Source organism: Echinops telfairi, unplaced genomic scaffold (genome assembly GCF_000313985.2).
Source record: "Echinops telfairi isolate 266 unplaced genomic scaffold, ASM31398v2 ScPeMD7_3509;HRSCAF=4178, whole genome shotgun sequence".
NCBI classification, from domain to species: domain Eukaryota; kingdom Metazoa; phylum Chordata; class Mammalia; order Afrosoricida; family Tenrecidae; genus Echinops; species Echinops telfairi.
The window spans coordinates 929,872-943,254 of NW_022107407.1; the positions used below are offsets into that span (position 1 = coordinate 929,872).

Genomic DNA, 13,383 nt, shown 5'->3' on the forward strand with positions numbered 1-13,383 from the left:
AGGTAGTGTAGCTTTTAAATTGAAGCACAGGACAAGCAAGGCAGCCGCACACTGGTCCAATGATCACAGAGCGAGAGACAAGAAAGGCGAGACTCACCAAGGCATTTATCTCTCTGCCCTTCAGTTAATCCCACTTGTGTTCATCTGCCAGGCTGGCACAATAAACTATCTCACCTTTATTGCTGACTCTTGAGCAACATTGACTCACCCAATGCATTCCCTTTTTGCTCTGGCACAGGCCGCAGCTTGCTTTTCGACTTTGCCTCTTTGCCTCTATTTTCTGCACTAGTTTTCTGGACAGGTATATCTGTAAACTTCACTTCCTGAACTTCATCTTCTGTTTAGCTCTCTCAGTTTGCATTTCTTGGAGCTAATCCCTCTACCTCCAGCACTGGCTTGGTTAATTGCTTTACAGTCTCTGGTCTTTCTTATTTACACTAAATTCCAGGAGGGAAGCAGATGCTTTTACTATGATATCCCCTTCTGACTCAGGCTTAGTTTTCTCAGCTTTGTATGGAAACTTTACCTCTCTTTGATTTCCATTCTGCTTGCCTTCATGGCATTGTTTAATAGTCTCACTTTGGGTCTTGCAATTCACTGCCTCTAGTGCTTCATCACCTTGAAACCTTAAGTCACCAAGGGCATAGAGGCTTTGGCCCTGAGGTTTTGTTTATAATCAGAGGCTTCAGATAACAAATCAATCCCAGCTTCTTCAGTTTTTCTAAAGTTTCATCACCTAATTCATACTCATTCACAGAGACTTTAGCTTGCTTTTCTAGATTTGGATAGACACAAGACTTCTCACTAAACTGATAATCTTTCTCTTCCTCCTGCGAAGGTTCTAAGACCATCTTAACTTGAGCCCACAGAGACCATGTCTCCACGGGGATACTCTCCCCTTCTCTGTGTGCTTTCTTCAATTTTGTACCTACTTCTCCCCAAGTTCCTAGATCTAAAGTTCCTTCCTCTGGGAACCATGGATTATACTTTTTCACCACTTGTAAAAAGCCTTGGATTTTTTAATTCATTACTGCTACCTTTCTTTCTTTTTTTTTTCTTCAATAAATGTGTGAGAGTAATAGCATAAGTCTTAGGTTTACTTTCATCTTGTCCCATTGTTCTCTTTAAAATTAAAGATTATAGTAAAGTCATAGGGAAATGGGAAAGATGAGAGAGAGAGAGTAGAATAAAGAAGTCAGACACATTTCATAGTAGCATTCTTACCTCAGCTCCTCTTGGTGGTACATGTGGAGGTGGGGAATGAGAAGGCAGGAGAGAGCTCTTGTGAGGATTTATTTCTAACCAAAGCTTACATATCTTTGCAGGCATGCAAGCCCTCTGATTAAATGTACATCATGAGAAGGGGTTGTAACATAGGCAATGCAAACAATAGGAGGGGGGTGACCTAGGGGTGTTCACGCAGTAGTTCAGGGAGGGAATAAGGGTACATATGTGGCAAGATGGGTGGACTCTAGACTCAATATAGTGGCCTAAACTTAGTCATCCATGAGTGGTCCTGGGCTTGCCTTTGGGCACTCCTTCAAGGGAACAATATCAGAAGGGAGTGGGCCCTATTTAGAGTGAGTCACTTTATACAGTCTGCTTGCTCTAGATACCCTTAAGGAGAATAACCTCTGACCTACTTTCAGTGACCTCCTAATATACAGTCATTTACCATGTGTAGCAAGCAACATCTTGCATTTGGCATCTATTTGGGGGAGACAGCTTGGGAGAAATCTTTCTGTTTCCTGAGAGGTTGGAGCTGGAGACTAGGAACAGAGATGGAATTTAGCCAGGAATGTGAAGTTGAGAAGGGCTTCATTGAGGCAGGGAAAGAACTCCCCTGAGGGAAGGGACCCAGAGAAGGATGGGGGCATCTTGAGCTCCTGGGGCGGGCTCTGAGAGCCAACAAGTTCAGTCAGGGAAATCAGTTTGTTGGTGAGGCTGTGGGAGATATAAAGGGCTCCTGCTAAGTAGGTATACTTGACAACAGGAAAGGCGATTTTTTTGTTTGTTTGTTTGCAGCTGAAGGACCTTGAGTCAGGATGAGATCAGGGGGAAGTGCCTTTGTTGTTTGCCAACCTACTCCCTGGAGTGCTGGGATGGGGCTTTACAACCTTGGTCTAGAGAGATATGCTCCTTGGAATGTTGGGCCAGAAGATACATACATCAATAAGTCTTTTATCCACCTGAGAGGCTAGAAATGGTGGCCTTGCAGTTTTATCTTTCTGAGGAGCCTGAGAGGAGATGTGGGCTGCCTAGTCCGTACCTGGCCCAAAGATTTCCCACAAATATTATTCTTTTTATATGAAATTCAGGATAGGTAAATGTATAGAGAATATAAAAGATTATTACTTTCTTTGGGTTATAACAGGGAGGTTGAGGTGACATGGGGAGCTAATAATAATGAATACAAGAATGAAGAAAAGAATATAAATTTATAGTGACAGTACACAACAATTTTTAATATATTTAAAACATTGATTTGCATGGTATATTAATCATTTGTCAATAAATTCAAGTAAATTGAAAAATAAACAGACTAAAATGCATCCTCACACACAGGTTGCAAAGATCTGACTCTTTAAAGCCTAGGACGCTATGGTACTGTTATTGGGTAGGCCCACTTAGTTTGGTCACTATTGCCAGATTACATAAACCAATAAACCAGGTGGATTGGGAAAGTCCTAAATTTTATTTTCACATGCATGGGAAAGGAGAATGGGGTGGGGGTCCTTCCTCCCAGTGCCAGTCCCCTCACCCCTTTGTTTTCACTGGATATATGTAAAGATAGAGTGAAACAGTTCTTTCAAAAAGATACAAATCTTGGAATGACAAGTATCAACTAGGAAAACAAAAGTTTTGTTTTAACAAAAAACTTGTGTAACAGAGCTTTCATTATTACTTAGGGACCCGAAATCTCTGGGAGACAGACCAAGTATGCAGATCCTGAACCTAAGTGAGGGGAGGGATAAGGCCTGGACACTGTTACAGTGCACTCTATGAGACAAGATAGAGGGGTTTAGCTCAGGGTCACAGATATGGAAGGCTTCCAGCTAAGTTACATCTACACAAGCAATATAATTCTCCTAACTACATTATATTATTTACATCATAAAATAATAGTGGACTGACTTTTCAGATCACTTCCTATCATGCTGACCCTTTGGACTCTAGAGGCCATGGTCCCACCCACGGAGACACAGACAGCTCTGTTTCTGGGGTTTGTTCTGTTTTTAAACGATTGTATTTGAATTTCATCCACATATCATAAAATGAAATAGTTCAATCATATCAAGAAAATTTGTGCAATCATTATCACGATCAATTTTAGAACAGTTTCTTCCTCCTTGTACTCATTGTTATTCATGTACTTTTTATAAATTGTGGCAAAAATATACATAACAAAACATTCTCCAATCCATAACTTCTACTTGTCTAATTCAGTGCCATTAATTATCTTCTTTGTGTTTTACAATTAGTATTCTTTTTAAATTACTCCATCACCATTAAAATGAACTCAATGTCCCCTAACAAATACTCTTTCTTATTCACTTTTGGTAACCATAGGTCAAGTTTGGTTTCTTTTTATTCTTTTTAGTAGTTTTCTTAATTTAATATTCACATATCATACACATCCATAGTGAAATTGTTTTTTTTTAAGTTGTATATACATCAACACAATCAATTGTTATGTTCCCTCCCTCCTCCTCCTTTCTTTTTTTTTTTAAATCATTTTATTAGGGGCTCATACAACTCTTATCACAATCCATACATGCATCAATTGTGTAAAACGCATTTGTACATTTATTGCCTTCATCATTCTCAAAACCTTTCCTCTCCACTTAAGCCCCGGCATTAGGTCCTCATTTTTCCCCTCCTTCCCTGCTCCCCCCTCCCTCATGAGCCCTTGATAATTTATAAATTGTTATTTTGTCCTATCTTGCCTTGTCCGACGTCTCCCTTCACCCACTTTTCGGTTGTCCATCCTTAAGGGAGGAGGTCACATATAGTTCCTTGTAATCGGTTCCCTCTTTCCAACCCATTCTCCCTCTACCCTCCCAGTATCACCACTCACATGACTGGTCCTGTAGGGATCATCCACCCTGGATTCCCAGTTCCTATCTGTACCAGTGTACATCCTCTGGTCTAGCCAGACTTGCAAGGTAGAATTCGTGTCATGATAGTGGGAGCGGGGAGGAAACATTTAGGAACTAGAGGAAAGTTGTATCGCCCCCTGACTGGCTGGTCTCCTCCTGGAGATGCCTCTGCAAGGGGATCTCCAGTGGCCTACTAATGGGCTTTGGATCTCCACTCCGTACTCCCCCCATCATTCACTATGGTAAGATTTTTTGTTCTGATGATGCCTTATACCTGATCCCTTTGACACCTCATGCTTGCATAGGTTGGTGTGCTTCTTCTATGTGGGCTTTGTTGCTTCTGAGCTTGATGGCCGCTTGTTTGCCTTCAAGCTTTTAAGACCCCTGACGTTATATCTTTTGATAGCCGGGCACCATCAGCTTTCTTCGCCACATTTGCTTATTCATCTGCTTTGTCTTCAGTGATCCCTTCAACACCTCGTGATCACACAGGCTGATAAGTTCTTCCATGTGGGCTTTGTTGCTTCTTAGCTAGATGGCTGCTTGTTTACCTTCAAGCTTTTAAGACCCCTGATGCTATATCTTTTGATAGCTGGGCACCATCAGCTTACTTCATCACATTTGCTTATTCATCCGCTTTGTCTTCAGTGGTTGTTTCGGGAAGGTGAGCATCTTAGAATGCAAATTTAATAGAAGAAAGTTTTCTTGCATTGAAGGAGTACTTGAGTGGAGGCCCAATGTCCTTCTGCTACCTTAATACTAAACTTATAAATATAGGCACATAGATCTATTTCCCCATCCTCATATAAATATATTTGTATATGTACATATCTTTATCTAGACTTCTATAAATGCCCTTTGCCTCCCAGCTCTTTCCTCTATTTCTCTTGATTTTTCTCCTGTCCCACTATCATGCTCAGTCCCCACTAGGGTTTCAGCTATTCCTCTTGGTTACATTACCCTTGATCATGCCCTACCAGGCTTCCCACACCCACCTCACCACCAATTTGGATCGCTTGTTGTTCCCTTGTTCCTGGGTTTGTTAACACCTCTTCCTTTCTCCCCACCTCCCCCTCTCCCATGTCCTCCCGGAACCATCGGTCTCATTGTTTTCTCCTCCAGATTGTTCATCCAGCCTATCTTATTTAGACAGACCTGTGGAGACAATAACATGCACAAAAACAAGACAGAGCAAAACCAAGCAACATGCACAACAAAACAGCACCTCCTACATTCATTGTTTGCTCCCCAAGCCCCCCCCCCCCATCTCCCTTATATCCCCAATAAACTATCACATCAGTTATTGTCCATATACATCCACTCTTGTGCTTGATAAACAGGGAAAGCTAACAAAAACAAAGCAAAAGAAAAAAAGCATAATGAAACAGAGAGAAGACCAATAATATAATGATAAAAAATAATGAGTAAGAATGAAAAGGCCACTAACAATATTTTAAAAGTCAGAGAGAAAAACTGTTGTGGAACAAGTGAGACGTATTTGAGCCCAGAATAAATTCAGGTTGGTCAAGAGGGAGGTCAACTGCTCAAGTATCAAATAATAACATGGTCTGAGCCAACATGATCAAATGTACAATAATCTCTGTTACATAGTAAAGCTTTTTGAGTCCCTCTTTGTGGGAGAGGGGATCTGCTGAAGGCTTAATCTGACTAGATATGTTGCTGATCGATTTTGGGTTTCCACTGCCCTCCATAGCCTTCTACAAATGTGGTGATCACAGTTTAAGCTCTGACGCTTTCCCCGTCATCATATTTGGATTTTGCTATTGTCATCTTTGGATCACACAGGCTGGTGCTTCTTCAGTGTGGGCTTAGTTGATGCCTCACTTCGATGGCTGCTTGTTTGAATACAAACTTTTAAGCTCCCAGATACTATTTCAGTTGATAGCAAGCACCATTTCACCACAACACTTTGCGGTAGCACCCTTATCTTCAGTGATCTCTTCCTGAAGGTGAGTATCAAGCAGGGCCATTTGATAAGAACTGTTCTTGGATTGGGGCTAGAATTAAGTGGGAGCCCAGCACCCACAGGTCGTCCACAGGTTATTAACAACTTTCATTTACTTTGGCAGTTATATTACAATGAAAACCCAAGCCATCAAGAGCACCAAGAAAAACACAAAAGCAAACAAACAATAAAACAAACAACCCCCCCCAAAAAAAAGCCCCAACCCCCAAATTAAAAAAACTAAAAAGAAAACCTTTGCCAATCATTCACCTGGAGTATCCAATGGGATAGGTACTGTTGATATGAGGAGTTTATGTGTGTATAGTCCAACTATGAGCTCCAATCTATCAGTTATTCCTTTGTGTCAATTTATTTCTTAATTTATTGAGCTCTGTTTACATTGAGCATGGGGTTGGTGTTAGGGGAAAATTTTCTGTATCATTTTTTTACAAGGGCAGATCCTTGACTCTCAGATTAAGACCTGTCATATTAATGCATGGGGAACATTGAGATACTAGATACATGGTGACTCTGGGTTCCCTTGACAGCTCTGTTTTCTATGTTCCTTACAATCAGTTCTGCTGATCTCTAGGGTGTTCCAGAGCACCAGAGCTCCAGAAATACCAGTAATCTTTTTTGTTTGTTTGTGTTCTCTTTTCCTTAGAGGACAACACATGTAGCTCTTTTGCCTATGTCCTGCTGTTTAGGAGGCTCCAAGTTCAAATTTAGCATGCTAGCTCTACAAGAAGGATTTCTTTCTGTGTGAGCTTTTTGAGCTTCTCTGCTCATGGGTGATCTTGCTGTGCCTTTGCATCTGTCTTTCTGCATCTCTTCCTGTACAATTTCAAGGGACAGTGCTCTTTCCTTCTTTTCCATCCCTGCCCCCTTCAGTCTAACCAAACTGGTAGATATTCTGTTTTGGTAGTTGTTTAAATCCACCAGTGGCAGACTTATCTCTTTAACAAAAGACTGTGTGGCCATATCCATTGTAAAAATGTTGTTCTGTGGGCACCAAGAGGGCTGCTTTTCCCAGTCACTATTGCCAGATTACAGAAACCAGTTGGATTAGAAGATTCTACATTTTATTTTCCTATGTGTGAGAAAGGACAAGTGGGAGTTGGGATTGGGAGGTGTATCCTTCCTCCAAATGCTGTCTCCTTATGACTTTATTCTCCCAGGGAATATGTATATGTATATGTGTATGTATGTGTATATATATGAAACAGGTTGTCACACACACACAAATCTTGGAATGACAGGCACAAATTGAATAAACAAAGTTTTGGTGTAATAAAGATCTTATTTTATAGCACTTCCATTACTTAGGGGGACCCCAAATCTTGAGGAAACAAGCCAAGTATGGATGTCTTGGCCCTTAGGGATGAGAAGGAAGAAGCCTGGGAAATTAATTACACTCAGATAAGAATCAGGTCATTGGCTTAGCTTGTATCAGTGAACACGCATGCCTGGATACATCAAAGAACACTCTATGAGGCAAGTTAGAAGGGGTTAGCTCAGGGTCACAGTTATGGAGGATTTCTAGCTAAGTTCCATCTAACAAAGTATATAATTCTCCTAACTCTATTTCCATCATAAAATAATAGTGAATCGTCTCTTCAAGTCACACCCTACCAAAAACACTAGCACACATGTCCTTAGTGTATACAATAGGATTTTCCAAATATTAAAGTTTCACTCCTTTTCTACAGTCCCTTTTTAAGCCTACCTCTTTCCTAACCCGTGTTTTTATAAGCTTCACAAAGAACCACATGACCGCTTTGCTACTCCTTAGAAAGCATCACGATTCCTTCGTTGTACAATTGCATTAATCATTTTAAGACCTCACCAGAAGTACACTTAATGTCCACATTTCTAACAATATTCTAGATGATTTTTCCCAATAATCTCTTCAACACAGTCTATGATTTTACTATTAGGCACCATAAAACTCTCTCAGCCTCACCCATGAACCCGTTCCCGAACCACTTCCACATTGTAGGTATTTGTTACAGCAACACCACTGTTTCTCTTACCAAATTTTGTCTTTGTGCTAATGTAGCAGAGTATAACAAGTGGCTTTAACAAACAGAAGCTTATTTTCTCACAGATTAAGAGGCGAGAGGTCTGAATTTGGAGTTTGCCTCCAAGGGAAATCTTTCTCTTCCCTGCAAGTGCTGGAGTCTTTGTTTCTTGTGGCTTTTCTGCTCCTGCCCTCTTGCTGGCCCCTCTATCTGTTGTATTTATTTATTTTAGTAATTGACTCAAAAGCATCCTAAGGAAATGATGCCTCATTAACATAACAAATGTAACTCATACCCCAAAGGGGATTAGCACTTCAAGAAGAGAAGTTAGGATTTACAATACAAATTTTAGGAGTGCAGTGTAGTAAAGATGAAATATGCAATTTTCCTCTGATTCTTAAATGCTTCCTCCAACCCACTACCATGATCCCAATTCTACCTTACATATCCGGCTGGACTGCAGGAGGTGCACTGGCACAGATAGGGACTGGAAATACAGTGAACCCAGGACAGATGAAGTCCCCAGGACCAGTGGAGAGAGTGGTGATGGCGGGAGGGTGGAGGGAAGGAGAGGGAGAAAGGGGGAACAGAGGACAAGGTCTACATGTAGCCTCCTCCCTGGGGGACGGACAACGGAGAAGTGGGTGAGGGAGACGTGGGATGGGGTAAGACATGATAAAATAATAATAAATTATAAATTATCGGGGGTGGGGGGGGAGGGGGGGGGAAAATGAGCTGACACCAGGGGCTCAAGTGGAAAGTGGGTGTCGTAAGAATGATGAAGTCAACATATGTACTAAAGTGCTGGACACAGATGACGTATGTACAGATTGTGATGAGTTGTATGAGCCCCTAATAAAATGATTATTTTAAAAAAAGAAATGTATGCAAATGTAATACTTGAAATCAATAGAGAAAATCTAGATTATTCAATAAATAGTGCTGGGAGAATTGAAAAAAACTTTTTTAGGATCACTCACTTCAATGCAGTGGAATCCTAATGACATAGTAGATGATGTGCTGCTTGCTGCAAACCACAAGGGCAGCAATTCAAACTCATCAGTGAAAGCCCTGGAAGAAAGATGAGCCTTTCTACTCCTGTAAAGATTTACAGCCTTGACAAGTAGTCCCACTCTGCCTTTTAAGGACACTATGCATCAGAACTGACTCTATGATAATGCGGTAGGGGGTTTTGTTTGTTTTTAATTCAACCTATAAACAACTCATTCCAGTGTCAAAGTACTTCACTTCTTACTGACTAAATATGATCTTCAAGATTAAAATTGATTGTCTCTAATTGATTTAGAATATGGTACAGTTTAAAACCTCAAACTTAGTTTGAAAAGTACATTTTTAGAAATTGTTTTAATCCAGTGGCCTTTATAATTTGGAAAAAGAGCAGAAAATTTGAATATCTGAATTTTTTTCATAAAATGATATTATTTTATCTGGAATAAGCATTATGGATGGTGATAATTTAAACACTATGTGATTATTAAACTATTGTGTGTGGCAATCTGGTCCTTATCCTGTCATTATGTGCTATTTATACTACAGTGGGATGAAGAATTAAGAATTTTGTATTGCATCTTTGCAAAGAAACATCTTTCTCACTTGGAAGACCTTGTCTGTCAGACAATACAGGATTTCTGGATAACCTTATTATTGGAGGTGTCTAGTTCTGTCACATGATTTCTCAGCCTATATAAGTTCCAAATGAATACAATTGAGTCAACACTTCTCTGGCTCGCTTGCATTCAAAACTAGTTGTGTTTGTGTTCACTTTGAACCCTTGACAATACCGTGTGTGTTACAGTAGAACTGTGCTTCATGGGATTTTCAATGTCTGAGTTTTTTGGAAGTAGATCATTAGTCTTTTCAACCAAAGTGGAATAGAAAGTGAAACCTTTCAATTAGAAAGGAAATGCCTTATACTAATCATTTCTACCAGTTTCATCTCAAATATAAATATTTATGCAAGGAACTACTGAAAGAGTGCCATTTATAAACACATTTCCAGAATTCGCCTCCAAGAAGCATAACCCTTTAGAGATTCCAGATTTTCAAAGTTGAGGTTAGCAACTATGTGAAAATGGCAATATGTTTGGAAGATTCATTGGTAGTGCTGGCATTGTGTTCATGCTACGTGTTCATTTTGTAGTAGCTTTGTGATGGTCATAATGGGAATTCCTAAACTACTTACTCTTGGTGCTACCCTAACAAGCAACCCAGCCACTTTTGCCTCCAGGTCTCTGTATCCTCAAAACCAAACCAAATTCACTGAGTTTGGGTCCATGACAGCTCATAGCAACCCTCCAGGACAGGGTACAGCTTACCTTGTCAATTTCTGAGAGTAAAAACTTTATGGGAGTAGAAAGTCCTGTCATACTCCTGTGAAGTGTTTTGAACTGCTGACCTTGTGGTTAATAGTCCAATAGGAAATCACTATCACCAGGCTCATTTTGTCACTATCCTACATATGGAAATTCTTTTCAGATATTCATTGTAAATTTGCTGGAGGGTGTCAAGAAGGAAGGGAGGAACTTTTTCCAAGAAGGTGTGAGGATGCCCACAATCCCCCAATTCTTCTTAATGCTAAATTAAGAACTGATTTTGCTTCTGGAAATGAGAAAATTTTGACGGATTCTGCAGCAGATGCTCAGTTACCTCTCTATCCATTTCCACACACTTGAATCAAACTCAGAGAGACTCCTTAGGGAAAAGTAGTATTGCCCTACATGATTTCTAAGACTGTAATCTTTAGAGGAACAGATTGCCACATCTTTCTCCTGTGAAGTGGTGTGTGGTTTCAAACTGCTCTCCATTTGGTTAGCAGTTTAGTGCTTAATGATTATGCCATCAGGGTTTTTAGAGGCTGTTCGTATATAGAAATTAATTTCTTAAGTGGTAGTAACTCATAGAATGATAGGACCTAATACATCTCTACCATTCCCTTGAAAGTACAGTTTTTACCCTATCTTTAGTGTTGGAAACTCAAAAGAGCAGTTCTACTTACTCCTACAGGGTTTCTATGAGTTGGAATTGACTCAATGGCAGTGAGTTTATTTTTGTATTCTTTGGTTTTATATTTAAGCATCCTTTTGCTAAGATAGTAAAGTATTGTTTTGCCAACAAAATTTTAGCCATTTAAAAAAAAATAGCCAAGTTTAAATTTTTAGTCTGTAGTCATATGTATGAAAAAAATGGAAAAACAATGAAAACCGTAGATTCAATTGAATTATGGTATTGTGGAAGAATATTGAATATACATTCCACAGACTACCAGTAGAAAGAACAAATATTTGTTCTTTAGAATTTTCTTTAGAAGTTAAGATGGTAAAGCTTCATGATATATACTTTGGGCATGTTATCTGGAAAAACTAGTCCCTAAGGGAGACAACATACTTGTAAAGTAGAGGGTCAGCAAAAAAGGGTAGACCATTAGCAAGAGGGATTGATACATTATTGGCTGCAACAGTGGGCTCAAATATAGCAGTGAGGGTGAGGACAGAGTAGAAGCAGGCAGTGATTCCTGCTGTGCATTGTGTCACTGTGATTCAGAACCAATTTAACAGCACTAACATTACACAGCAGCACTCATTTCAGTGATCCTATTACTAGTTTCACCAATGGATATGCGCAACTGAAATATTTTCCCCAGCTCTTTGAAGGACAAAGGATGGCTGTCTGTATCCCACTGAGTTTTCTCTGAAGAAGGGAAAGCAATTTGTTATTCATTGACTCAAAACCACCGACATGGGGAAAAAAACAAAAAAAAAAAACCACTAACATGGGCCCAGTACTAGCTTAGAACAAAGACTTGTCAATTTCATACATGGAATTATAAAGAAATTATAAGTGAACCCTTTCCTTGTGGCCATTGCCTATGGTAGATGGTTATAAGATGATAAGCTGAGTTATTTCTACTTTTTCTTCCTGTGGCAAGAGCTGCTTTTAAATTTATGCATTTGCTAATTTGATTAAATCTTTTATTAATAGAATCTTAGTAACTTTTCCATGCTGAAAAGATGAAGAGCATATGGAAGAGACAGCTTTTACCGCAAAATCTTCAAATTTGCTAGCTTTCTAATTTTTAAAAGCCATTGGAATTGCTTTAATGATGTGTGCAATTTGTTCTTTCTATAGGATGTAAAGAACAGAAGAAACCCCCGTCTTGTTCCCTATGCTCTACTAGATGACCGCACCAAGAAATCAAATAAGGACAGCCTTAGGGAGGCGGTGAGGACACTGCTAGGATATGGCTACAACCTAGATGCTCCCGATCAAGATCATGGTATTTTTGTTTCATTTGTATCCCTTTTGCTTGCAAAACCATGTAATATCGCTTTAAAGCCCGATACATAAAAGGAGAACTACTAGGTAGATAGTCTGAATGTCTAATTTACCAGTGGCTTGTACAGTTATTCTTTGCCTTCTGCCTGAGAACAGCTGAAGGACCCTCTCAATAGGGTGATTCAGTACTGCAGTGATTATTCAAGGGGATGAAACAAGTTTACATTCCTGTAACTGGTTCTGGTATTGTTCCTTTTACCCAATTCTCTTTCAAAAAAGGTAAATCAAATTGGTAATGGAACTATGCCTCTAGTAGGAGCTGGTGTTTTGTAAAATCCCACACTCATTACTTATATTGGTTCATATATTGTTATTGTTAAGATCCATTGAGTTGGTTCCAGTTAATAGTATATCTTTGTATAACAGAACAAAATGTAACCCACTCCTGTACTATCTTCCCTATCGCTGCTGTGCCTGAGCCCATTTTGCTGCTACTCTACCAGTCCCTGTTCTTAAAAGTCTTCCTATTTTTACTGACCCTCTACAATACCAATGATGTTTTTCATTCAGTGAGTATGACCTCCTGATAGCATGTCTAAAGTATGTATTATGAAGTCTTGCTCTTCTTGCTTCTAAGGGACATTCTGGCTGTACTTCATTTTGGCCAGATTTGTTGACTCTTCTGGCAGCCCATGGTATATTCAATATAATTCGCCCATATCATAATTCAAAGGCATTAATTTCTTGGTTTTCCTTTTTATGGTCTAGCTTTCACATGCATATCAGTCAATTGAAAATAAAATGAGTTGGGTCAGGAGTAGCTTAATACTTAAAGTAACATCCTTGCTTTCTAACATTTTTTTTCAGCTTTTAAAAAAAATATCATTTTATTAGGGGCTCATACAGCTCTTATCACAATCCATACACACATCAATTGTGTAAAGCGCATTTGTACATTCATTGCCCTCATCATTCTGAAAACATTTTCTCTCCACTTAAATCC

At 39.5% G+C, this 13,383-nt stretch overlaps 1 protein-coding gene across 1 annotated transcript in view; it reads left to right on the forward strand.

Annotated features, from left to right (window-relative positions):
* RYR2 (ryanodine receptor 2) overlaps positions 1–13,383 on the forward strand; it is an 805,653-nt gene that overhangs the window by 422,672 nt on the left and 369,598 nt on the right. Inside the window, exon 28 of the mRNA XM_045294222.1 lies at positions 12,234–12,381. Coding sequence (XP_045150157.1) covers positions 12,234–12,381 — 148 coding nt within the window. The remainder of the gene's footprint in view (positions 1–12,233; positions 12,382–13,383) is intronic.